Source organism: Schistosoma mansoni, chromosome 1 (genome assembly GCF_000237925.1).
Source record: "Schistosoma mansoni strain Puerto Rico chromosome 1, complete genome".
Lineage (NCBI taxonomy): Eukaryota > Metazoa > Platyhelminthes > Trematoda > Strigeidida > Schistosomatidae > Schistosoma > Schistosoma mansoni.
Genome location: NC_031495.1, coordinates 49,603,657 through 49,629,510, shown reverse-complemented (window position 1 = coordinate 49,629,510; position 25,854 = coordinate 49,603,657). Strand labels below are relative to the sequence as shown.

General features: G+C 31.1%; 1 protein-coding gene and 2 non-coding genes across 3 annotated transcripts; 2 read left to right on the top strand and 1 right to left on the bottom strand.

Moving 5' to 3' along the window:
* Positions 1-643: 643 nt before the first annotated feature.
* Smp_tRNA_02019_Pseudo_TTG.1.1 lies at positions 644-715 on the top strand. Its single transcript has one exon. It is a non-coding gene (tRNA).
* Positions 716-13,062: 12,347 nt separating this feature from the next.
* Smp_tRNA_02166_Gln_TTG.1.1 lies at positions 13,063-13,129 on the top strand. The gene has a single exon. It is a non-coding gene (tRNA).
* Positions 13,130-23,272: 10,143 nt separating this feature from the next.
* On the bottom strand, positions 23,273-23,887 carry Smp_148630 (hypothetical protein; the record flags this gene model as incomplete). Its single annotated transcript, XM_018794716.1, has 1 exon — positions 23,273-23,887. One exon carries the CDS (start codon positions 23,885-23,887, stop codon positions 23,273-23,275), a length of 615 nt encoding a protein of 204 aa, XP_018649100.1.
* Between the last annotated feature and the right edge of the window lie 1,967 nt (positions 23,888-25,854).

Below are 25,854 nucleotides of genomic sequence, written 5' to 3'. Positions count from 1 at the left end.
GAGTGACCTTCAAGTGAGTTGTAATATTGAATATAGATCAAATATCAAATAAATTCTTATAAATTACTTAGGAAAACTGGTTAATTCAAGAGGATTCAAATGTTTTAATGAGGTGGACTAGCATAGAAGCTACTAGTATTTAGAGAGCAAATAATAATGAATTATTATAAGCAAAGATGGATAGTGGCTAACAGTGAAACCCGTAGAACGCGTCTCTTCCTATTTGGGACTCTTCACCTGGATGTACTGATCAATCGCAATCCTAAAAAAACAATGTGAAGATACAAGCAAACAATACGATATGAATTCAAACTTCACCCCATTGTACAAGCACGTGGCTACCAGGACTCAGTAGCTAAGTGGATAACACGTTTGTGTTTAAGGCGAAAGGTACTGGGTTCAAGTCCCCGAGTGAAGGTCAACCTTGGGATGCAGATACATCCAGCTGAGGAGTGCGAAATAGGACGAAACGCGCGTTCTGGATTCCACTGCTAGCCACTATCCATCTTTGCTTACAATGTTTGTAAATTAAGGCCAATAAGAGACTGATCAATTGCAGTCCTAAATATAAAGGGGAGGATTCAAACAAAAAATACCAAGTGAATTCCAACTTCACCCCATCGTACAAGCAAGTGGCCTTCAGGACTCAGTAGCTGAGTGGATAACGCGATGGCGTTTGAAGCGAAAGGTACTGGGTTCGAATCCCAGAGTGGACATCAACTCTGAGATGATGGTACAACCAGCTGACGAGTCCTAAATAGAACGAAACGCGCATCCTGGATCCCACGGCTAGTCACTGTCCATCTTTGCTTATAGGTAGGATGGTATATCTAACGTAAGTAGTTTAAAAATAGATTCTTAGGATATGTCGTCGAATAGTTCTAAATTGTGTTTTAAAGAGATTCTTGATTTCCAACTGCATATAGATAATCACTAGTGATAACTGTTGGTAAAATGTATATTGCTTACTTTTCAAAGTATCCAGTAATGAAATTTGTGAATTATAGTATTATATTTTAATTATCATAGTTTTTATCTATCAGTGGTGAATAAACACTGATGTTAGTTAACATTTATTTGTTGATTGTCATAGGATAAATCTTTTAGGAATATATGTAAGCACTGTGGTGAGATGGTAATTCATGTGGTTCCTGCAACGTTTCGTTTCTTCTTTCTGTTCTTTAAAATACATAAGTTTTTTCTGTTTTAGGTTATCTATCTGTTTTTCAATAATCAATAAATGTGAAGTTTTATGCATTTTTGGGCATTTTGTAGTCTATTCAGTGAGTAAGCTTTGTACGTGAGATTACAATTTTCACGAGAGAGTTCAATTCAAGCCTCAATCGTTATTTTACTTGTGTTTTTCACCTGTCATATTATGGTGTGCTACATAGACTTGTTCATAGCACGCAAATACTGATAATTTTAGATGATGGAAGAGGAATCTTCAGTAAAAGTTGCACTTTTATACGCAGCACTCATTTACTTAATTAGCGGAAAAAACTAGATACGGCACACTTATTAAAGGTCAAAAAATGAGTGGACAGCTTCACAGTCTTCTTTTTCCTTCAGCTGATTGAAAATCCCATTAAACCACGAACTAAATGAATTAGCACTTCGATGTAGTTATGCTTGTTGGTACAACTTAAATCGTCTTAGGTTCGATTAGATATCAAGTACGTTCTGGTAGTGCATGTCTGATAGATCTTAAGAGGTAGATGAAACAGATAATTTCAGTCCATCTTTGATCTATAAAGTTCGTGGCAATCGTGGAAAATACGTTTAGATTATTCAAAATTTTCATAACACTATGTAAACAAGTTTACAAGTAACTTGATTATATAATTAACAATGCAATATTTTAGTTAAGTTTGCAGGAATATAAATAGCTTGCAAGTTTGACTCAAGAATTCACAGTTCATCTTTATTTGAGAAATAATCTCGATGTTGTCAAACCACTGAATGAAATTTCATCTGTCAGCGTTTTTCAACTTGAATAGCTTTTAGATATTTTATGTCACCTGATACCTCTACTGAATTCCTACTTGGTTTACCTCATAAGACACTTGTTCCTGGTGAGAATCTGTAACTATCATAGAAAATCGAGTTTTCAGTGTGCAATGAAGTACTACCTCCATTTATAGACCGCTATGATCGATACCATTAAGTCACGAATACTGTTCGTCTAGTATCTCTAATACATTTATTAGTTCAATTAATTACCCATTTTTTATATCAATATTTACTTGTTTATTATTTCTGTTTATGTCTTAATTATTTAATATTTCTGAAACACACTCTCAAGAAATGTTTTTAATATTTTCTCACTTTTCAAATATTCAATTTCTGCAATGCTAAATATCCTCAACTTTGCAGTGAATGAGAACACAAGTGGGGATAATCGAATGCATTGACTCAAAAATTACAGACTATCACAAAATAACAATCAAATGCCTCAACCTTGACTGTTGCTTCTGCAAATATAAGTCTGTCTTCTTTGGTTTCATTGTTCATGCGTTTTCATACAAATTGCTCTTCGTTCCTGTTCTTTCCTTATCCATCTTCTGCCAAAATATATTCTATGTCTGATTATCACCATATACTACTTATGTGGATATAAGTAACCCACACCACAACTTTATTGTACTCTTTCCATTGTCGAATGAATCAGCTTTTTATTCATTGTTAAAGCATTACTTTCACTAAATGAAACAACTTTAATTTACATTCTTTACAGCACAATCTCTGATGAGGTTATTAAACATGTTAAAAAGAACTATCAAAGAAGTACATAAATTCATAGTTGGAAGCGTGAGTCAATTGAAGCTAGACCAGCATGGAAAACCTGGTAGCACTGGACGGCCGTTTCGTCCTATTGTGGGACTTCTCAGCAGTGTGCATCCACGACGTCGCCTCACGGGATTTGAACCCAGGACCTACCAGTTAAGTGCTCTGGCGGTCTAGCTTCAATTGACTCGCGCTTTCAACTATGAAAATACTAAATCTCCACAAAAAACCCCTTTTGATATATATATAAATATATATATATGTTTACTAGGGACTTGAAATATAATTCTCTTTCTAAAATCTTGTCTAAATTCGCTTTGATAAGTCAATTGATGAAAGTGTCTTGGCTTATTCTCCACTTTCAACTTATTACAACTAATTAGTTTAATGAATAAGATTTTTAATTTAATGAAATAATAATTATATGTTCACTTCATATATACAAATATTATTATATACTAGTATGGGGTATATATATATATAGTTCTTTTATTATGTTTCCTGTGAAAACAATGATACATATGAAAACAACCGCGTTTTGTTTTTCCAGTTTTATAGGTTCATGTATTATTTTTAAAAACCTTTCCTTCAATAATTTGTTGTTTGTTTACCTTACAGCATCTATATATGAAAGAGATATACATTCGAACTACATGATTAACTAATTTTTAGATAAACCAGATTTGTTCAATGTTGATTGATAGATAGGTAGATAGATATGTGTTGTGTTTTTCTTTTCAACTTACATATCAAATAATATATCCTGGTGTGTTTTTACATAAATTTATCTATAGTATTATCAAATATTTTGAAGTGTCAAATTGATGACAATCATCATCATCCTCATCAAAGAAGATATTATTTGTTATTTTGAAAAGTGTAAGTTCTAATTTATTGTATCTGTCAGTGTTTATTGAGAACTATAGAACTAAATAAGAGGATGGAATTCCATAAAAGTATGTACTGAATGTCGTCATTAATTAATTTTTACTAAAATCATAAAACAGTTCATTTCTTAGGGTTTCACATAGATGAAAATAATTAATCACGTATATTCAATAACAAAAGATCGAACTCTTGTTCAGTTCAATAGAAAATGTTAATGTAAAGAAATCTAGGTAATACAATTTTCATAAAACTTAACATTATGTAACCAAAACATGTTATTCAAATGTATTTTGATTTTGCAATGTTATATATGAGTTTCATATGTTATAAAGTCCATCCTTACAAAAATGATGACTATGCATAGTTATTTTCTTTATAATACACGCCAGTGTAAAACAGGAACTCAATTGTAGTCAATCTGATTACCTGACTTCTAATAATTTCTTTGAAATCTTTACATATAATCGTTTTTTTTATTTTTGATGTTAAAATAAAGTCTCTTGATGATTGATTTCAAAGATTTCGCAACTTAAATACAGTGGGCTAAAGTATAAAGTCGCCAATTTACCTTTAGAATTATTATCAAATATATGAGTGATAAGTTATTCAAATTTATTTATACAAACGATTTTCTCAATCGAATATATGTTAAGACAAATAAATGAATGAAATTTATAGACTTGCTAACATATGTCATTTTCAAATTTTTCCAGTGAAAATACATCCTGACTAAATAACAAGTGTCATAAAATAAATCAAAGACGGAACTACTTTTGTTGAAGTGTGATAATAGTTAAATTCACTTGGCATTGTTTATGTGAATCTTCCCATTGATATTTAGGACTGCAATTGATCAGTCTCCTATGTGCATACTGTGCGTATTGCCTCGATATTGTCTTAATTCACAAGCATTATAAGTAAAGATGGATGGTGGCTAACAGTGGCTAACAGTCCTATTTCGGATTCATCAACTAGATGTACCTGCATCTCAGACTTGATCTTCACTCTGGATAACGCGATGGCGTTAGAAGTGAACGGTACTGGGTTGGAGTCCCAAACTGAACCATAACTCTGAGATGCAGATACATGCAGCTGATGAGCCCCAAATTGGACGAGGCGCGCGTCCTGAATTCCACTGCTAGACACTATCCATCTTTATTATAGTAGCTATTTTTCAACCAAATGTATATTAGTGTATAGTATAAAGAGGATTTCAAATATTTTACATTAGTGCAAAAATATCATATACTTATTTACTATATGGACATGGATTTTAGACAAGCTGATGTTTTTTGACATGACGCTCCACTTAATTGGTAAGTTATTACGTTAATGTAGTCGGCTGGACGAACAATTTAATTTAACAACAGATTCATTAATTCTAAAAAGTTAGATTACAGAAAATTACAGCCACTGATGAGAAAGGTTCTCATGCTCGGGAATTAAAGGTTCATTTTGAAAACAAAACAGTCAATCCAAGTAGTGTGATTGTCTATTACCAGTTTGTTAACGAATGAATAGTCAGTAATGAGAACAACAGTAATACCTTTATGTTTAAATAGTTTCACAGCTTGACCGAAACCTTTGTATTTCAGTCTACTTACAGAAATGAATTTTAACCACAGATGAGATCAGAGGTCCAACTTTTTTCTGCAAATTTTTTTCTTTGGTGATTTAATGGCGTCATATGTTAATATTACGGAAAACTAATCGTATGTTTCTGCATACACTGTAATTTCATGGCGAGGAAGTAGTGTTAAAATTGTCAATTCAAGAGGTTATTAGAAAACAGTTTCTCTTCATACTACGAACTTTCTGTAAAGCTTATATTTTGAAATTTTGTTTTGAGCAAATACACACTAACATAAACAAGGAAATACGTTGAAACACCTAGTATTTATCTTTTCTGAAAAACCCTAGGAGAAACTGACATCTTAGTTATACAAATATGTTGGGTATTTCATCAATGATCTTAAATCGTCCAAGAACATTGTCCATGCTGCAAATACCCGAAATTTTTTAGTTCTGTATGGTTTTAGATCGTGTGAGCAAACACTTCAAAAAACCAAAGTATATACAGAATGTTTACAACATTACTATTTCATTAGCTTATACATTCTTGTTTTTTCACCAAATAGAACTGCTAAACACAGTTTGTTCATTGATCAACATAATATCCTTATTGAAGATATAATACAGTATAATAAAAATAATAATTCATTTTAAACGTGAAGGACTTTACGTAAGTTTATTTCGTTTTTGTAAAATTCATAGTTTTTTTACCTTCAGAAAGTTAAAGTACTTCTTATTAGGATAATTATGAAGACTAAGAGTTTGGGACTAATTCAGACATGATTCCTTTTAACGATTGTTACTCAAACTTTGAAGTTGTTTTAAGCACAGTAAGATAATAAGAAATACGGAGATAAGCTGTTAAAATTCACCTAATCATATGCCTTCTTTCAAATGTCAAATAAAAAATGCAACATATTTTTGAATCTTTAAATTCCAATTACATTTTAAAAATAAAAACAATGAACTAAACTCAATCTTCATTCATTCACATTTGAGATATAGTCTCCGATTGAATAAATCACTTACATTCAGTAGATAAATTAGATAGAAAAAATTTCAACTTATTTAAGAAAATAATTATTGTTAAAGTTGATCTATAGAATGAATAATTATCATCATTTTTAATATGATACATCAGTAAACATAAACTTGATCTCCAACTGTTTATTGTTATTTATCAGAATGAGGATTTGTGAAGATTTTAGTATTTTAACAACTGAATTCAAGAGTCAATCCAAGCTGGACCACCAATGAAAACCTTGAAATGTTGAATGACCGTTTCATCCTAGTATGGGTCTTTCGCTTGCAAAATTATGAATACGCACCATTGAGGAGTTCCAGACCAAGATGAAACGGTCATCCAGTATTTCAAGGTTTTCAATAGTGTTCAAGCTTTGATTGACTAGTGAATGCAACTGTTGAAATACATTAAACACATAAAACAAACAGTTACACGAAATATATTCACAATTATTTACTATGAATCCATTGAATAATTGAAATTTTTTTTTTTAAAAAAGTTTATATATAAATAGTTAAAACCTACTTGAATGTTTCTTAGGCATTTTATAAACAGATGATAGATCATCATTTTGATAAACTGTATTATATCTCATACAATTTATATAACTTGAACATATCCAATAAATATATAAAATAATCTTTATCAAATCTACATGTCTATGATGATGTTGTATTATAACATTAAACATGTTTTAATAGATAATTTAATATTTGCCTTTTTATTAATTTATGATTTAAAATATACTTAAATAAAGTATATTACATCAATTAATCATATTTTTTTCCCTTTAAAATTAAAAATAAAGAAAAATAAAAAAATACAGATTACTGATTGGTTATTATTTAATTTATGAAGAACCAATGAAAAAATTAGCCTAATTTTTCTTAAAATTTTATTGGCTATTCTATTTATTTATTGTTTATTCCCATTATTATTATATTCAATGAACAAGTAAATAAGACAATATAATATATATATATATATAATATATATAATATATATATAATATATATCATTAATTAGTTTTAATTATGTTAATTAATAGTTTATCTTAAAAACTTTGTACTTTTTATCGTCTACGGGTAGATTTTTATGAACTATCGTCTTTACAATAAGAAATGAGGTTTTATCTAGACCAATTTAGTTGATAATATCAATTTTCCCATAGAAAATTATGGATATTAAAAATGAATGTTGTAAAGTAGATGCATAAAACGGATTAAGTGAGGTTAGCAATATAAAAATTATCTTTGAACACTGCGCCTTTAAAAATGTCTTCTGTGTGAAAGTCATAAGTTTTGGGAAAATTTACTGCATTACACCTATTCTGTAATATTATAAACTAATTTTAACAAGGATAATAATGAATATCGTTAGAAGAATGAGTGCTCACTAAAGTGAATCATATCTCTGTGACTGTATAATTGATCTTATTCGCACTTTTGTAACTAAGTGGTCAACTATATTGTCCAGCGAATCGTCTCTGTTATGTACCTGTCGAGTGTGTTGAGTCTAACTGTATTTATCTGACGACCGGGAACCACTACAATTGCTTGACCCCAATGTTTATATTGTGTAGTGGTAAACACTACAAATCCCACGAAGTGAAGTCAGAACACGGAAGACTGACACAAAGAACACTTTTTGAATCCTCAAAAATACGCCTATAAACAATTCTCAAAATCAACAATAAACCAAAGTGAAATCATTTACAAACTAATTTTCATGCACATTTAGTAAAGGAGAAGGAGGAATACATACAGTTATTGTAAAAACAAAATAAATATAGTTCACCTGAATTAATACAGGAATTTGTCACACTGAGTAAGAATTCACACTTATCATATAAAATAAATTTTATACTGAACTGATACAAGAAAATATTGAACTCAAAGTGCCATATTGAACTAAGTTTACACATGTCACTTTGACCTAAATTTCTAGGGAGTTGATGCAAAAAGATGCTGACCTATATAATATCATCTTATCCCATCATATCAAATATAACCAAAAGTATTTTTCAGAACTCGTAGTACTGGAAAAATAAGAAAAGGATTATTAAAGTTAAATTTTAATTGACATAATGTGGTGGTCCGGGGTAGTCGACAGGAAACCCTGGACCTAGGTCTCATGCTATTTGGCGCACATCAGCAAGGTATCCTGTTATCTTGAGGTGACTGATGACGTGGTGGCTTAGTAGTTAGGGATTTCGACCACCAGTGAGGAGGTAGTTTGTGACTGGTTGGTGAACTGAGCGTGCTCATGTCGGCACGGAATGAGCCTCAGTCAACACAGCGTCAACTTTTCTAGTGATGGCTCCTCAGAAGTGCGCATCTACGATCTCACACTGCTGAGGAGTCCCACAATAGAACAAAATGGCCGTCCAGTGCTTCCAGGTTTTCCATGGTGGTCTAGCTTCAATTGACTCATGATTTCGACTATATACGGCATATTTTTGTCAATTATAAATTTTTGACAGTCATCGATCAGGTATAATCTAGTAATCATGAAATACGGTACATTTGGTGAGAGGAGGAAGAAAAAAATCGAAACGTATTATCATTCGTTATGTCTAGTACTTTTACCATTCTATTAATTTGCTCAGTCTCATCAAATAGTTTTGCCAGTCAATCTGAAAAAGCAGTTAGAGCAAATACAGATTTAAAATATGAATTTTCAATTTGTTTATAGGATGGATATTCGTAGTTGTGACAATCTTTTGGAATAATATTGGATCTTTAAAGCTATGGATGAGTTTCATAGAAGAAAAAAATATCCAATCAACTATGACAGTATTTATCGGTCATCTAAACTGATTGAAATCGAAAATAGCTGAATATAGTAACGTATTTTACATACAGTATCTTGAAGAAAGTTCTTTGTTGATGGTAAAATAAAAGCAACCTACGTCCTAAATTTTCTTTTTTTTTATTTAAAAAAAATATATCTCGGAATAGAGATTTTCCAGCTCACTGCTTGTTGATAAATTTTCGAGATTTGTTATATCGTATGGGCTCGTAATATATATGAATGTGCAATTAGAGAGGTAGTGGATTTTACTGATCAGACGCAAATGATACTTGAAATCGTACGAGCAGTCTTGATTGCGTATCGGCCCTACTATATGCCTAGCCCAGCCTGTTAAGTTCAGAACACAAACAACAGCCTCGGCAATATGAATCATTATTTACAAACATACTGGGTTTTTATACAAACCAAAGTAATCAATAAACTGATTATAACTCAAGAATCGTATGATAATAAATCAAAGATCAAAATAAAGCTAATGATAAGAGAAACACGAATATGAATAGTTCAGTTACGTAACAACTGTACAATAGGGAATAGGCATAATACATTGGTCGATAAATAGTCCTTAGAGTTACCATTCATAATTCACCAGGGGATATAACAAGATTAAAGAGTGTTAAATTAACAAATACGAAAGATGTATTGACATGAAGCTGTATTATGAATGTCATAAATTACTATTTGGCTTTCGACAAGTATGGCAACAATAAAAGTTCTCTTGAAAGGTTGAATTCAATATGAACTGTTTCGAAGATATGTGTTGTGATTTCTTAGTTATGTAATCTATCTTAAAGCAAGTTAGTGATGTTCACTAACGAAAGTCAGATTATCAATACAATAGCTTTACATAAAAGAATGGAATAACCAGTCAACGAAAGAAGACAATTGTTTACTCAGCAAAATAACATAATTTTAAATAAAGTAAACCTGAATAAAATACAATCTAATTTCTATATGGAATTAAAACGGAGGATTAGTCAATTTTCAGTAATATTCATCACTTAAGATATTAGTTAATTTTTTTCTTCATTAATTAATTCACAATTAAGAAAATTCATTCCATCTATGTTATATCGAGTGAGTGAGTGTGTGCCCTGTTTATATATATGAGTGGTAAGACCGGTAATCAGAGAGGAGTGAATTATCGATCAGAGCAATGATACACGAAAACCGTATGAGCAGTCTTGAGTACTTATCAGTCCTGTTTTCTGTCTAGCCCAGCCACTTAAGTCCAAAACACCAATAACAGCCTCTGCAACATGAATCATTATTCTCAAACATACTGGGTTTATATACCAAACAAACTGATCACATCGTACCATAAAATAGAAAATAACATTTGTACAAGATTTGGCCAAATGTGTCTGTGAATAGGGGGAACAGTAATTAATGGACTAGGGACTCATTATTATTATTATTATTATGGACTCATTATTATTTTTAATTATGTAATCTATTCCACTGTTATCATTGACTCATAAACTGCCTTGATTGCTTTAATAATTCCGTATATGCATATAAATATTACTGTATATTAGAGTAAAGCCTAATGAGGATCTAATCGAAAACAATATTGTTCGCTTATATGTTATTCTAAAACATAAACAGTTCTCAAAATTTACCATTCATAATTCTCCTCGGGATATAACAATCTACAAGAAGATATATAATTGAGAAAAGATTTTATATTTACACTTTTTAATTACTTTGTCCTCTTTTCAATAATTCAAATATAATTTTAGGGAATCATTAAAATATTTTTGTCAATGGTTATCAGGTAAGTGTTCTTCTGTTTTACATGAAAAGAATGAACAAAAGTTGGATAAAATTAGAAAAGAAGGCCCAGGACAGAGTGGGTTGGAGAATGCTAGTCGGCAGCCTATGCTTCATTCAGGGTAACAGACGTAAGTAAGTTCTTCTGTTTTGATAGATCTAATATTGAATATCATATTCTGATTTCTTTGTTTATAGACTGATTTCTGTAGAAATATGCAGAAAAAATGTCTTTCAATTTAACATTCATTTGATATATGTTTGATGAAAAATTGAATTTTCTATTGTTACTTACGCATGCTACCCCTCGTCGAGGAGCATAAGCCGCGCACCAGCATTCTCCATCCAACCCTGTCCCGGGCAAGCCTTTCCAGTTGTTATTCATCATTTTCATATCTGGTTCTATTTCCCGGCGTAATGTGTTATTTGGCCTTCCTCCTTTCCGCATCCCTTCAAGATTTCGAGTTAAGACCTGCCTCGTGATGCACTTTGGTGATTTCCGTAATGTATGTCCTATCCACTTCCAACGTCTTTTCCTAATTTCCTCTTCAGCTGGAAGCTGGTTTGTCCTCTCCCATAAAAGGCTGTTGCTGATAGTATCCGGTCAGTGAATGTTGAGTATTTTGCATAGACAACCGTTTATAAATACTTGTACATTTTGACGATGGATGTAGTAGTTCTCCACGTTTCAGCTCCATACAGTAGAACTAACTGTCTTGACTTTCGTATTGAAGATTCTCACCTTGAATTTAGTTGACAGTTGTTTTGAGTTCCATATGTTCTTTAATTGTAGGAATGCGGTCCTTGCTTTGTTAATCCTCGCCTTTACATCTGCATCTGATCCTCCTTGTTCATCAATGATGCTTCCCAAGTACGTGAATGTTTCCACCTCTTCCAGAGTTTCTCCATCAAGTGTGATTGGGTTGGTGAATTTTCTATCGTACTCTATTAAAAACAAACTGACATTTTCATTATGATGTATATTCAGAATGTTGGATTGTTATTTTTATATTATCATCATTATGATTATCTTAGTTACACTTAATAAAAAATACATAACCATAGGTAAACAAAGGAGTTGAATGAAAGTTGTAAACGATGTTTGACATAATTTGTTACATCATAAATTCATCAATACATTCTTTTTGCTTTCTGTTTTCCGTTAAAACTATCAACCTTCTTCAGTAAATAGTCTAATTATCAGTAAAAAAGCAGTAAACAAACAATACTGAATGAAGTAAACAAACTGTTCAAAAAAAACCCAACCGAAACAAACACGTATATCTTATTTTAGTTTGTAGTGTTTTTCTATTGAAAGGAGGAGCTTCTTTCTTTTCTCCTAGTTTACAGTTCGTTTGAATATTTTGTAGGGAAAAAGAAATTTAATTACTTAAGTTTATGTTCTTAACTGATGGTGGTCATTGTTAACTCATTTCTGTAAAAAACCCAATCATAAAATATTAACATACAATTTGACTAATCATAATAATAGTGAAAATATAAACAATAATAACTTTAGTTCTGATAACAAAAGGAGTGCGAATAGACTATAGATTTTATGTCTTCGGTAAACATATGTATACATATATATATCAGTTAGTTGCTGTGACTAGATTCATGAATCAGTATACATATTGTTAGGATACGTTGATATGGCGACATAATGTGCATTCATCTATTGGATACATTCACTTTTAAACGTGTTAATTGTCTCTAACCAGTTTCTAATCAATGAATCTTATTACTAACTTGAAAAGCATTTTATTCACTTAAAAGTAAAAAGGGGGGAACTGAAATAAAAAAGGTAACAACAGAACCAATTTTCAGAAAATAATTGTTTGTGGTTATTTTATTACTGGTTTCCATCGGAAAAACTACAAACGTCGTACTACAAAATATAATCTATGTCTATTTTGTTATGAACATAGAGATAGTTTATTACAAACATCAACTAATCATCAATATCTATCTTCTTTACAATATTGCCGCCACTGTTTCAATGTTCAATGATATAAATGGGTTTAGTGTACAATTATTTTAAAGATAATGATTTTCGGAGAAAAATACAATGTTTTCATTACAGAAATTAGTTCTAACTTACCTAATTGAATGATAGTTAATGTAATGAAAAAAATATATAAATTTTTATTAATTTCACTTGGTGTTGTTTACTTGTATCTTCCCAAGCAGGTGGCTATCAGGACTCAGTAGCTAAGTGGATAACGCGATGGCGTTTGAAGCTAACGGTACTGGGTTCGAGTCCCAGAGTGAACATCAACTCTGAGATGCAGATAAATCCAGCTGATGAGTCGTACGTAGGACGAAATGCGCATCTTGGATTCCACTGCTAGCCACTATCCATCTTATTAATTATTTTCAAACATTTAATCATATTCTAGAGTAATCATCATCGTTTCATATGAATGACAGTTTGGGTTTTCTAACATGTTTATTTACTTGGTCGATTATTCTATGTTGGTGTATTCTGAAATGTTTTAATATTTATCTACCAAAGTTGTTAGATCTACTACCTATTATGAAATATTGATTCTACTTTCATTATTCTTATCACAACTGATGAACCTGTCATTACAGTATCGAATTGTATATCTTATTTATCATGTTTGGTTACGTAATTTATTTCGGTGATATTATTGGATCTAACATTTCGTAAATCGATTCATCAGTTCATATAGATGGATATGTACTACATATTTGAGTAAAACTTGATGGAGATCTGAGTGAAAACAATGTGATTCACTTATATGTATTTTTCTAATCTGCAATTAATCATTTCTGTTAACTTGATTATTTCAATAGGTTTCCAGAAATCAGTTGCTTTGTTACAGCAATGGTTCCAATAACTTTTCAGTTATTTTAATAAAATAATCCAATTACAGTTAACTTCAAGAGACATAGATGTATATGGTTTATCATTTATAACTTAATATGAATTTATTTATTTGCCGTATCGTTTTAATGATTTATTTACACACACAATCTTTTATTGTTATTATTCATATTACATAATCAAGTATTATAGTCTTTTTTTACATCATTATGTTTTGACGTCGTTCATATGTCTTCACGAAACTAATAACTTCTATAATGAACAATAAATTAACGCAAATCATCGGAGTAAAAACTATTTAAAAATGGGAAATACAATGAAGATTATTAACGGAAAGAAAGAAACTTGAGAGAAGCAATAACAATTGATGATTAAGTATGAAAGATTAAGAGGAGAGTGATGAACATAATGAAGTTAAAAAGCAGAAAAACTGAAATTAACTGACTTCAAAAAACTTGATTGATGAAAACCTATATATTCAAGAGAAGATGAGAATAACGATTGTTTTGATTTTTATTTAAATTTATTTCCAAATCCTTGGACAGATTGTGAATTGAATAGACTTTTAATAGTTTTCAATATAGTGAGAACTATTCGTGACAATTATCAGTTGGAATTGTAGTAACGAAATGCATCTTATAAGGTATTCGAGATTATTTGGCTTTTAAAATATGTTTGAAAAATAACATTATCTCATCTAGTGCTAAGTATACTTCATAATTTTATAACATTTACCTAACCTCATGCACAGAGATAAAGAGTTAGAATTCATTCGATCTCTAGATTAATTTAGACAGATGAAACGTGGATAATATAACTTTGCAGATAAATTTATTTATTTTTTTAAATGATAGAAATCTAGTTATAGGTACAGGGAAGTTTTATAACTCTAAGGTGTTACAGTTGATGGCATAAATCTCTGTCAAAAAGTAAATAAGCGAGTAGAATACTTTGGAAAGACAATAAACACCTTACTATATAGACATCTTAACTATTATTTATCTGACAGAACTCAATGTTTTCAAACAAATAAACTGTATCGAATTTTATATAGTTGTGATCATGAGTCAATTGGAGCTAGACCACCATGGAAAACCTGGAAGCACTGGACGGCAGTTTCGTCCTATTGTGGGACTCCTCAGCAGTGCGCATACACGATCCTGCCTCGCCAGATTCGAACCTAGGACCTACCGGTCTTGCGCCAGAGCACTTAATCGATAGACCACTGAGCCGGTATCCAACAGTGTTCATGTCTATCGAATTTACTCAAATTATTCGCCGAATACATTTTATTTATTACAAACTATAGAATATGGCAGAATACAATAATTTTAATACATTTCATTCCTAACAACAAATTATAAGGAGAAAACAAAATAAGTGAATTTTTAATTTACTTCAAAACAGTGAATATGATAATGATGCTTTTTAGTTGATAATCATTTATTCAACTGCTTACTGGGTTACTTTCTCACTATTCACTTGCGTATCTACGTGTATGCGAATATGAGAGCTACAAACGCAAAAAATTTAACATCAAAATTTTCACAACATGTTAAGACTGATTCACCCGACAGTACATAAAGTTGAGTATATATCTATTGCAAAGGCTAATTTATGTCAAAATTTTGACACCTATAGTGGATATTAAAACTTTCTTGCCTATTTCTCTCAACAGATTCAAGTTTCAATTTACACGTTTTTTTCTGTTGAATAATCATTGTTAAATCCATTTTATTATCTAATTATCACACACAGCATGATTAAATGTCATAACTTGAAGCTGTTTTGTAATAAATACCAACTAATTAATGGGTATGAATTGGTGAATTATTAATTAATCAAGTGAATAAATAAGTATGTATCTAGTGATTATATAGAGAGTTAAACACAGCTATATGTTTAGTGAGATATACAATTGACAAGTCACTATAAATATGCAATAGATTAGTTAAACATTCATGTATTCGATGGTGTAAAGTAATTGGTAACAATGGTTTCGCAGATAGTATTGTACATTTTCAAACTTCTTTGATATAACATAATATAATAGATTAGATAAGATTTTTGTATTTGACAGATTGCTATGAATTAATGAGTAAATAAAGGCTTGAAATTTTGGAAGCTGTTCTCCAACGAATCTCGATATATATCTTTTCAATGTATATATTTATTGGATAATTAATGTATGGTATTATAATATTGTCCTGAACTTTAGCTAAAAGAGAATTGAGCTATAACAATTTTTTAATGATACATTGCTACCTAGTTTTGTTGGCGAAAATTTGACTGGTTGTTTTCCATAAACATATTATCGCTATCTATATGTTTGCTTTTTGTTTTTTCTCGTAACCTGAATTCTGACCCTGGTGGTTACGGGCAGAAAACCCTAGATTTAATTTTGATGCCACTTGAAACTTATCAGAAAGTCAAATTTCTATGAAACTTGTTAATTGATGTACAAGATTCACAGACAGTATCTGTCTGCCCTCAGTTGTATTTATCCCTTACTAACGAATACCAGCAAGCAGGAAGCCTAGATTCAAAGTCTCTTACTGACTTCCTCCAATCACGTAACATCTTGGAATATCATAGTTTTTGCATAACTTAAAGGATTGATTTTTGTAAAATTTCAACAACTATTTCTTTCACATAAATAAATTAATGTATTTGTAATATCCCAATGAGTAGAAAAATTAGATTTTCGGATCAAATTATCCAAGTGTAAATGCAATCGGTACAATCACACAATATTTAATAAACGATGTTTACAAGACAACATTATTCCGAAATCTCTTTTTGTAAAACCTCCAGAACGGTCCTGGAGATCGATCCAGACTTCTCAACGCTCATCTCGAACATTTTACGAGAACGCATTCACAAATGTACATATTTACTTGAAAAATATCGTGAACGAATCAAAAACCCAGATGATGTACTGAAACTTTTAATTCCTACAGATTTACAAACCGCAGATTTACAAACCGCGATTTCTTACCTGTTTATAGAAAGAGAACACCATTATTTAGATTCATCAAAAAATTTGAAAAGATCAAAGAAAGAAAGATAAGAATACGTCAGCAATAAAATCTAATTCGAATAATCTAAGAATCGTTCATAATTTGTCTGACAGAAACTTAACGAATCATGAAATCACCCCACTGGAGAAAGGATTAAATTTCAATTTACATAGAAAACCGCTTAGTACTCTTGAAGTTGCTCCCATTATAGAGCCAATAATCGCACAACTACCAGAAAAAGAATCGCATTTATTACGTCAAAAAGACATCCCGTATCTTGACGAAACAAAAACACCTTACACCAAACATCTCAAAAGAAGAATACAAGGCTTTGCATTCCCTTCAAAAGGACAAAACGATTATAATCACAAAATCAGACAAAGGCAACACAACAGTGGTCATGAATAGAACAGATTATATCAATAAAGCTCTTGAACATCTTGCCACAGGACCATATGAAAAGATCAATTCATTAAATTCTCAAACGATTAAAAATAAATTCAAATCAGATACAAGTAAACTTTTGAAAGAGCTAAAATCAGTCATTGGAACCTCCCTTTGGTTTGCTCTGTATCCAAAATCTTGTAATATTTCACGGTTTTATGGTTTACCGAAAATTCATAAACCAGAAATCCCTCTAAGACCGATAGTAGATTTCACCAACACACCAACATATGCTTTATCTAAATATCTAAGCAGCATATTAAAACCACTACAGCTCAACTTACATAATATGATTAAAGATACATATGACTTGAAATAAAAAATATCGAAACTAATTATCGAGAAGAATGAAGTCATGGTAAGCTTTGATGTTGTCTCGTTATATACTAGTATTCCTATTGATAAATGCTTAGAATTCATTAGTGGCTTACTAGAGAATGACAATACTCTGTCTGACAGATGTCCTTTAAGCATCAGTTTAATCATGAGATTGTTTAAACTCTGCTTAAATTAGACTCTATTCACCTTCAACGGAATGTTATATAGACAAACAAATGGCGTAGCAATGGTCTCCCCCGTGTCCCCGATTGTGGCCAACCTTTTCATGACGCACATAGAATCCAATATCTTCACCAACGACATCAAACCACGAATTTGGCATAGATATGTAGATGATACCTTTGTGGTGATAAAAAAGACTCATCTAAGATCGTTTTCAAAACGGATAAACACACATTCATCTCACATCAAATTCACGAATGAGAATGAAAATGAACATGGTGAGCTACCGTTCTTAGATTGCTTAGTGAAAAGGAATGAAAATGGAGTTCTAAATCTATCCATCTACCGAAAGCCCACACACTCAAATCGGTATATTGACTTCCATTCAGCACATCCGTTCAGTGCAAAAATCTCGTTAGCCTTAGATCTTTATAGAAGAGGCAACAAGGTCATCACCTCAGAAGAAGACAAACAAAAAGAGCAAAAGAATGTAATTAGCATCTTACAATCTAATAATTTTCCTATGAAGATTATTAGAAGTTTATTAAAGCAGGACAGTTTAGTACGTAATAATAATAACAACTCGAATAAAATGCCGTGAATTGGTACTGCAGTTTTACCATATCGTCATGGCACAACTGAAGAGCTCCAAAGGATCTTAAGACAACACAGAATTAAAGTATATTACAAAACAACGAACACACTTCGAAATACCTTAGTTCGGTTAAAAGAAAAAATCCCTTTCATGTCGACACAGAACTGTGTCTACAGATTAGGTTGTGCCGATTGTAATGCCTTCTATATTGGAGAGTCATCTCGCGAAATCTTGACTCGTGCCAAAGAACATATTAGGTACATAAAGAAACCTCCTAATAATCCTGTAGAACTAGATAGACTTCAAATTAAATCGGCAATAGCAGTTCACGCAATTTTCAACAATCATCAAATTGATTTCAAAAATATCAAAATACTAAAGAAAGGTTTTTCCAACTACAAAGAAAGAAGAGTAGCTGAAGCTTTCCATATAATGCTTAATCCCACTGCTCTCAATAGAAAGGAAGGCCTTACCATACATCCTACTTGGACTATCTATCCCAGTCACGTAGCCTGATATCATTTACAATTTCACACCATTACATTACAAATTAAACTCTATCCTTTGTCATTATAAAGGTCACACATTTTTCATCATTAACAATGCATACATACACACAAAATTACATACATGTCGCTTATGAATCACTTTGACCGAAATGAAATGACATGACATTGATTTATTCAGACCTGTTTTATGATTGATCTCACCTAATATTCGTATTGTTCCGTTGTACTATTTAAACTTGGATAAATGTGAATTTGGTTATTTATTCTCTGAAGTAGTGGCTTACACTGAGTCACGAAACGTCAGAAAGTCTAATTTTTCTACTCATTGGGATATTACAAATATATTAATTTATTTATCTACCTAATGCTCAATTTATTCAAAATTATCAAATCAAAACTTGGTAATGATACCTACATATTACTTTCACATGTTAAATCTATTGTCGATATAATCCCAAACATAAGAGTAAAGTTACAAATAACGTATTAGCTATTCGCTCAATGAAAAACCTCTTAACAATAGGTTAGACCTTTTTTGTTATTCTCTACGTTTTACAATCTAAGTAAAATAGCTAATTTTGATATAATATTGATGGTTCTTCTACTACTTGAACAAGTTTGGAAAATACAGATTTATTTACGTTTCTCCAACTATCATCCGAATGATAATGCTCTTTTTTATGTAGACAAACATCAGTGATGAACGGCAAGATTTTTTTTTCTAATTTTCCATTGGCGTGTGAACATAGACATGTGTACATGCGTCGGTCTGTAGATATAAATGATTCTGTTAAAATAAAATAAGTGTGATGGGCATAAGAAACTGATGTAGTGATTAATTGAAATATGATTCCTTGAGAAAACGTTTTAATAAAAACAATAAGGAGTAATTGACTTTAGATTGGTAAATAGAGATATACACTTAGATGTACCGAAATCTATGAATAATGAAAACTATAGATATACATAAATGAATTTCAGTTTTTTTGGATTAATCAATTGATTAATTATGTTCAACAGTGGAAATATGTGTGAAACATTTAACGGAATAAATCAGAAATAATGTATGGTTACAATGTCGCCAAAAAGGTAATCAAGAAGAATCAGGAGCAAGAAAAACAAATAGACAATAACGAGTGGATAAATGACAAATTAATATGATTGAATTACAATATCATATCAAACGTAATTTAGTAAATTAATCACTTTGGATGTAGTATAGAATGCAATCTTTTCCTTCTTTGTTGAATTAATGTATTCATCTGGTATTACACTTCTCTCTTTAATGAGTGAATAGAAAAGGAAAGTGAAATTTCATATTCGATCTGTTTACTTAAGAAATTTCTGGATTTTTGACTGAATTTTAAAAACGATGTTAAAAGTTCAATTTGGAGTTGAGTGTTTAGAATCTGCTACATGTTAGACAATAAAAGGCCTAATTTATCTACATTGTCTTTTAGTAACCTGTACCAAAGGATGGTCTTGTATACGACGAAAAATCAGTCTTGATCAATCACCTATGTGTATAGCCGTGCAGAAGCATTTAACACAGAATTTGTAAGTTATGATAGCTTATGCTTCAAATGAAGGCATATAAATTAGATTGAATTTATAGACCAGTGAAATAAGAGAAATTGACATAATGCTGCAATCACAGTTGATAAAACAATAACATTATTAGCAATTACCAAAAATCAATGGTAATCCTAATAATTGTAATGATAATCAATGTTGATGTTATGAGAAAGAGAGCAAGAGTGCAAGCTAAACATTTTGAGATCGGCTTTCACTTCCCTACGTGATAGTTAAATTGATGGTAGGAAAGGTCAGGGCAATGTTAGCTCTTAATCGAAGGCTATTCCGTTCATTACGATAATCTATTTTGATTAAAGATTAGCAAGCAGATTATGTTTAGGGGTATGTGTTTCTTATGGAACTTCATTTCATAACTTGAATTCCTTATTGACAAACTTAATTTCAATGACTCATTCATATTATTAACATCGAATTTCTCACATCCACATGAATACACAGACGTCTCTTAATTAGGAACCACCTTAACTTCATATAAAATTAGTACAATCGAATCTGTTTAAATGTATTAAATATTTTATATGATTTATTCCGTGTACACAGTAAACGTGTTAGTTTGATTAAAGTTATTTGCTCTCTGAGGTAGAGAGACATCAGAATTTTGTTGTAGTAAATGAAGTAATGAAAATGCTATATTTTATTCAGAACAACAGAGATATAACAATGATTATACTCATCAGGAATCTCAAATGTTTAATTTGAAGTTCTTCTATGAAGATCAATTATCTCATCTTCCTTCGGGAGGTTGATCAACCAGACATTGACTTTAAGCAAAATGACGTGTAGTGAACGAAAAAAATCATGTAGGGGAAGACTGGTCAGTTGTTTAGCGAAAAATTAGTTCTTTCCTAAAAGGTGAAAACCATATATTAAATACTTCATTTGAGAATCCTCCATCAACTGTCCTGCACATCCTTCATGATTCTTCCGTCTCTCAATGCCTTTATGTTTTTTTCAGTTCAATCTTATCAACCTTCTGCTGCCAAACATTCCATTTACATACTACTTATCTCTGTTGACATAAATAGCATAAATCATACTTGTTCCCCTCTTTATGTAACTGTTCTGCTCGCCGTTCCTTTTTCTTCTTTGCCGCAGTCTGAGGCCACACTCCCCTCACACACTATAAACGTACAGTTTTTGACTAACGCTCTGGTTCATGCTAATGTTTGCAAGGATGAAGCATAAATTAGATCTATTGTTACTATAAAAGGATAAGAAATTGATTTTCGAAACTTTGCTCAAACTAGTTGTTGATATAAATGTGACTGAACACCTCAATAGGTTACAGAACCGCTAAATTTGCGATAATACAGCGAAAGATACTCTGGTAATATTTTCACACAAAAGTCCTCAACAGGATATAATTTTATCGGACACAGCAAATAGAAAAGCTTCTGAAAACCTCTAGAGGTAAGACCTGATGAACATCAATAGGGAGTTCATTTTGAACAAATTACATTGAACCTAGCTATATCTCTGATCATGATATTCAGATTAATTCTCAGCTTGTGTACTTTCAAACAAATGAAAAGAATATCAGTCATTTCTATTCATAAGACAGATTCCCAATACCACTTTTCAAATGACCAATAATTTAGTCTAATAATTTCGGATGAAAAATATTAGAGAATTAATTAAAAAGGATTATAAACCATGTACATATCAGGATCCTGGTACTAAGCGTTCAATGAGGTTTAACTTGTATAAGGAACATATATATTCGAGAAAATCGACTGAAATGATGACGCTTATGCAGGTAATTTAGATTGACTACAATACGATCTTCGGTAAGTTTCGTCACATGAAACGGTTACTTCGGCCAGACAGCTGATCAATAGCGGAAAATCCACTAACATAAATCGAAGTGGTTTTTTGTCAGGAAAGTGGTAAATGGTAAGGATCAACTGCAATATTTCTTCTTGAAATGCTGAATTCCATAGGATAACATAAGATATATTACTAGGTTCACCGTTATTTCTACATGTACACGATATAATGAAATGAAGAGAGTGAGAAAATGATTGTGGATTCACTTTCCAAGTCAATCACAGTATTATACTTATCAACAAATTCATTAGTATCAAAGTTACCTGTTTGGACGCTACTCAGAAAATATTTACAATAGTCTTAACAATAAATGTGAATATTATAGTCATGCAATCAGTACTTGAGAAAAGTATGATAGAACAAAAATATGACGAATTACATATTTCAGTTTAACAATATTCCCACCTAAATACGTAGACGTCTTTCTTGACATTTAATAATCATAATATGAGGAAATTTTGATCTATTCGTTTTGATTAATATTTATTTATTGTTCACACGATAATAATTCCACATTTTGATCTGCTTTTATTGTGTACAGGTACAAACACTATAAGCCAATAAATGACCAGTGTAAAATATAAAGAGATTAATTGTACTGACTTAGTATTATTAGATAGGATCTTCGAAAATTCACAGCTCAATAGACTGAGACATTAGTGGACACAAGCAGATGCCAAATCAGTTGTAGTATTGTGTTATTTAGAAAAAAATAAAATTATTATGCTCATTGAATGAAATCTACTTTGCTTGTATTTTTCAGTATGTTTGAGAATAATGATTAATATTGCAGAGGCTATTATTGGTGTTCTGGACTTAACTGGCTGGGCTAGGCAGAAAGCAAGACTGATAAGTGCTCAAGACTGCTCATACGGCTTTTGCATATCATTAATCCGATCGATAAACTCACTACTCTCTGATAGGCGGTCTTATCACTCATATATCAACTGGGAAAGAACGCAAGCAATCGATATAACATAAATGATTTGTGCGTACTCTATATTGTTATACCCCATTGAAAAGAATTAAATAAATCATATTTATCAAAATGGGAAAGAGTAATCGTAATATTTAAACATTTTTTGATTTATAAATAGGAATACATGGTAAATTGAATAATGAATCAGATACAGATATAACATCTACATAGAATTTTAATGAATCATTATTTAAATGAATTGACTCAAATAATTTATTGATTAATTCTAAACCGCCTAATTCATTTGTCATGAAACTTAATGCTGCTATTATTTTCTCTACATTAGTATACGGTACAGCGAGTAGAATAGACCAAGATATGCTTGGAGCATTTGTTGAATTAGTTAACTGATGACGACTAGCATGAGAATCATCATCATTATTATCATTATCATTCATTTCTCTACGACAAAATAATAAATCATAATTTAATATTGGTAAACCAGAAAATTCACCAAATAAATCTTTAATTGTTGTATCAATAGCACGTCGTATAGCAAAACATAATTCAGTTGATGTAAGAGACATAAGAATTTCTTGTTTATTCATGGAATTCAATATACCGCCAAAATCAATAATACATAGACGTGCATAGATATATTGTAAATTATCTAAGGAATATAAACGTTTTTCTTTTTGAATTCGTTTTTTATTAGAACAATTTTTATTGTTAGTCGTTAATGAATTTAAATCTATTTCGTAATACATATCTGTAAAATAAAAGGAAAAAAGAAAAAACAAAAGATGGGGGGAAATCGGATAATAAAAAATGGAATATGAGCGTTTAATTAATGAAACTGATTAAATCAGTTGTTTAATAACTATGGAGATACACTGACATACAGATATCAGGATGAATTCCATGAAAAAAGTATGATATAAGGAAGTAAATTTCAGTTTTTCAAGAACGTCAACTGGATACACGTTATTTCATGTTTTAGAACTTCTATGATCTTATGAGATGACTTATTATAGTGGATATCAGAAGCATATAAAAACAGCAAAATACTAGGTTACCTTCATTTTATTTTTAGCAACTTCTACTATATAAAAGGTAAATACCAAGAGATTCATGAAATATGGACTCTGCCTGAATGATTCATTTTAGAAGTTCATGATTTCCAGTTCGAATTCACTTAACGTTGCTAAATATAGAGCTGGTGAAGAATTGTAGCTTGACAAGGATGGTTTTAGCACAGTGTCATCCTCAGGGAAAGTTTGTGTTGATTATGCTGTTCAGAATAACAATGAAGGTTTCACTATAAGGCTACCCAACTTACAGGATGAAACCCCACTGAAATTTTAACTAAAAAAAATAGATGATTACTCAGTGCTCCGAGGTTTTGAATGCTAATCCCGCAGCTTAGATGAATTTTGAAATACCGCCTACGAAAAAAGGTGTTTATTTAAGAACCCTACTTCATTCATATCACTAAATGATTTCCAAATTTAAACGTAAAATCTGTTCAGGACCCGCATTTCAACCAACTTTATAATAATCTTGTAAATCTATACCGTTTGAAATAATATGCGCCTGTCAAAACACTTTGTATATATTTGCGTTTTTATGTGCTTATAACGTTATATTCTAAGAGATTGGAGATGTTTAAAGTTATCATAAATGGTTTTAACCTAGTTTCATTTCTGCATGAAATTCATCTATAAAGTTAGAAGTGAAAAGAGCAAAGGGAATTTGTTTGTATAGAGCGTTAGGGATCTTCTGGTTCGTTTAATAAAAAAATAACAGTTTACGAACTACGGCTAACTTATTTTAAGCAAATGAAACGTTTAAGAACATCAGCAGGAAATCAGTATATGAGTGGAGGTAGTTCATACAAAGATTGGAGTCTATTTTGTAGACTTATGTCCGTTTTTAACAATACATATCTGCAATCTCAATCAAAATTAATACTGTTTCGCAAATTTTAACTTGTGTCAAAGATTGGGCAATTTAGAGAAGTTACTTGTTCAATTATTAACTGGTCTTCCTTACAAAAGAATAACAACTAATATTTCATTACGGAGTAATTGGTGTCATTCTTTGTTATCAGAATAAAAAAGTAACAAACAGAATATGGTCACTGATGACACTAGTTCACTGTTTCTAGGGAGAATGTGCCACTCAAGTAGTTTATATAATTCAATGGAAACCATAAGCAAATATCAGTCATCTTCAATCATCTGAAACGACGTATCGAGTAACTTCAGTGGAATTCGAATCAATAGAATATAGTTAGCACGAAGAGCTCAACATAACGTAACTTATATCTGTACATGCAACTGCTTTAGACATGCAGGAAGAATGAAACAGGTTCAATGTACAAGGCTTTCTCATGTAGTCTTAAGAATGTCATTCAAAGCAGTAGGTGAAATAACGAGAAGTAACACATGAACTTATTTCCCAGACAAGATTTATAATAAAATTTAACAGGCAATTAAACAAGTATAGTCCTATGATATTGCAATTTCATTCGCTGTGTGCTCGCGTAAACTCTGTAAACGAGAATACTGGTCAGTTAGACAACTACTATAATATTTTAACAATAAAATAATGATTTCATTAAACGTGAAAGTTGTATAAGACATATGGATCCATTATCGGAAGAAATGTTGCATTATGACTGGCTAGCCTAGATCCGAGCGTTGATATGTTTATTTAAAACTCAAGACGACAT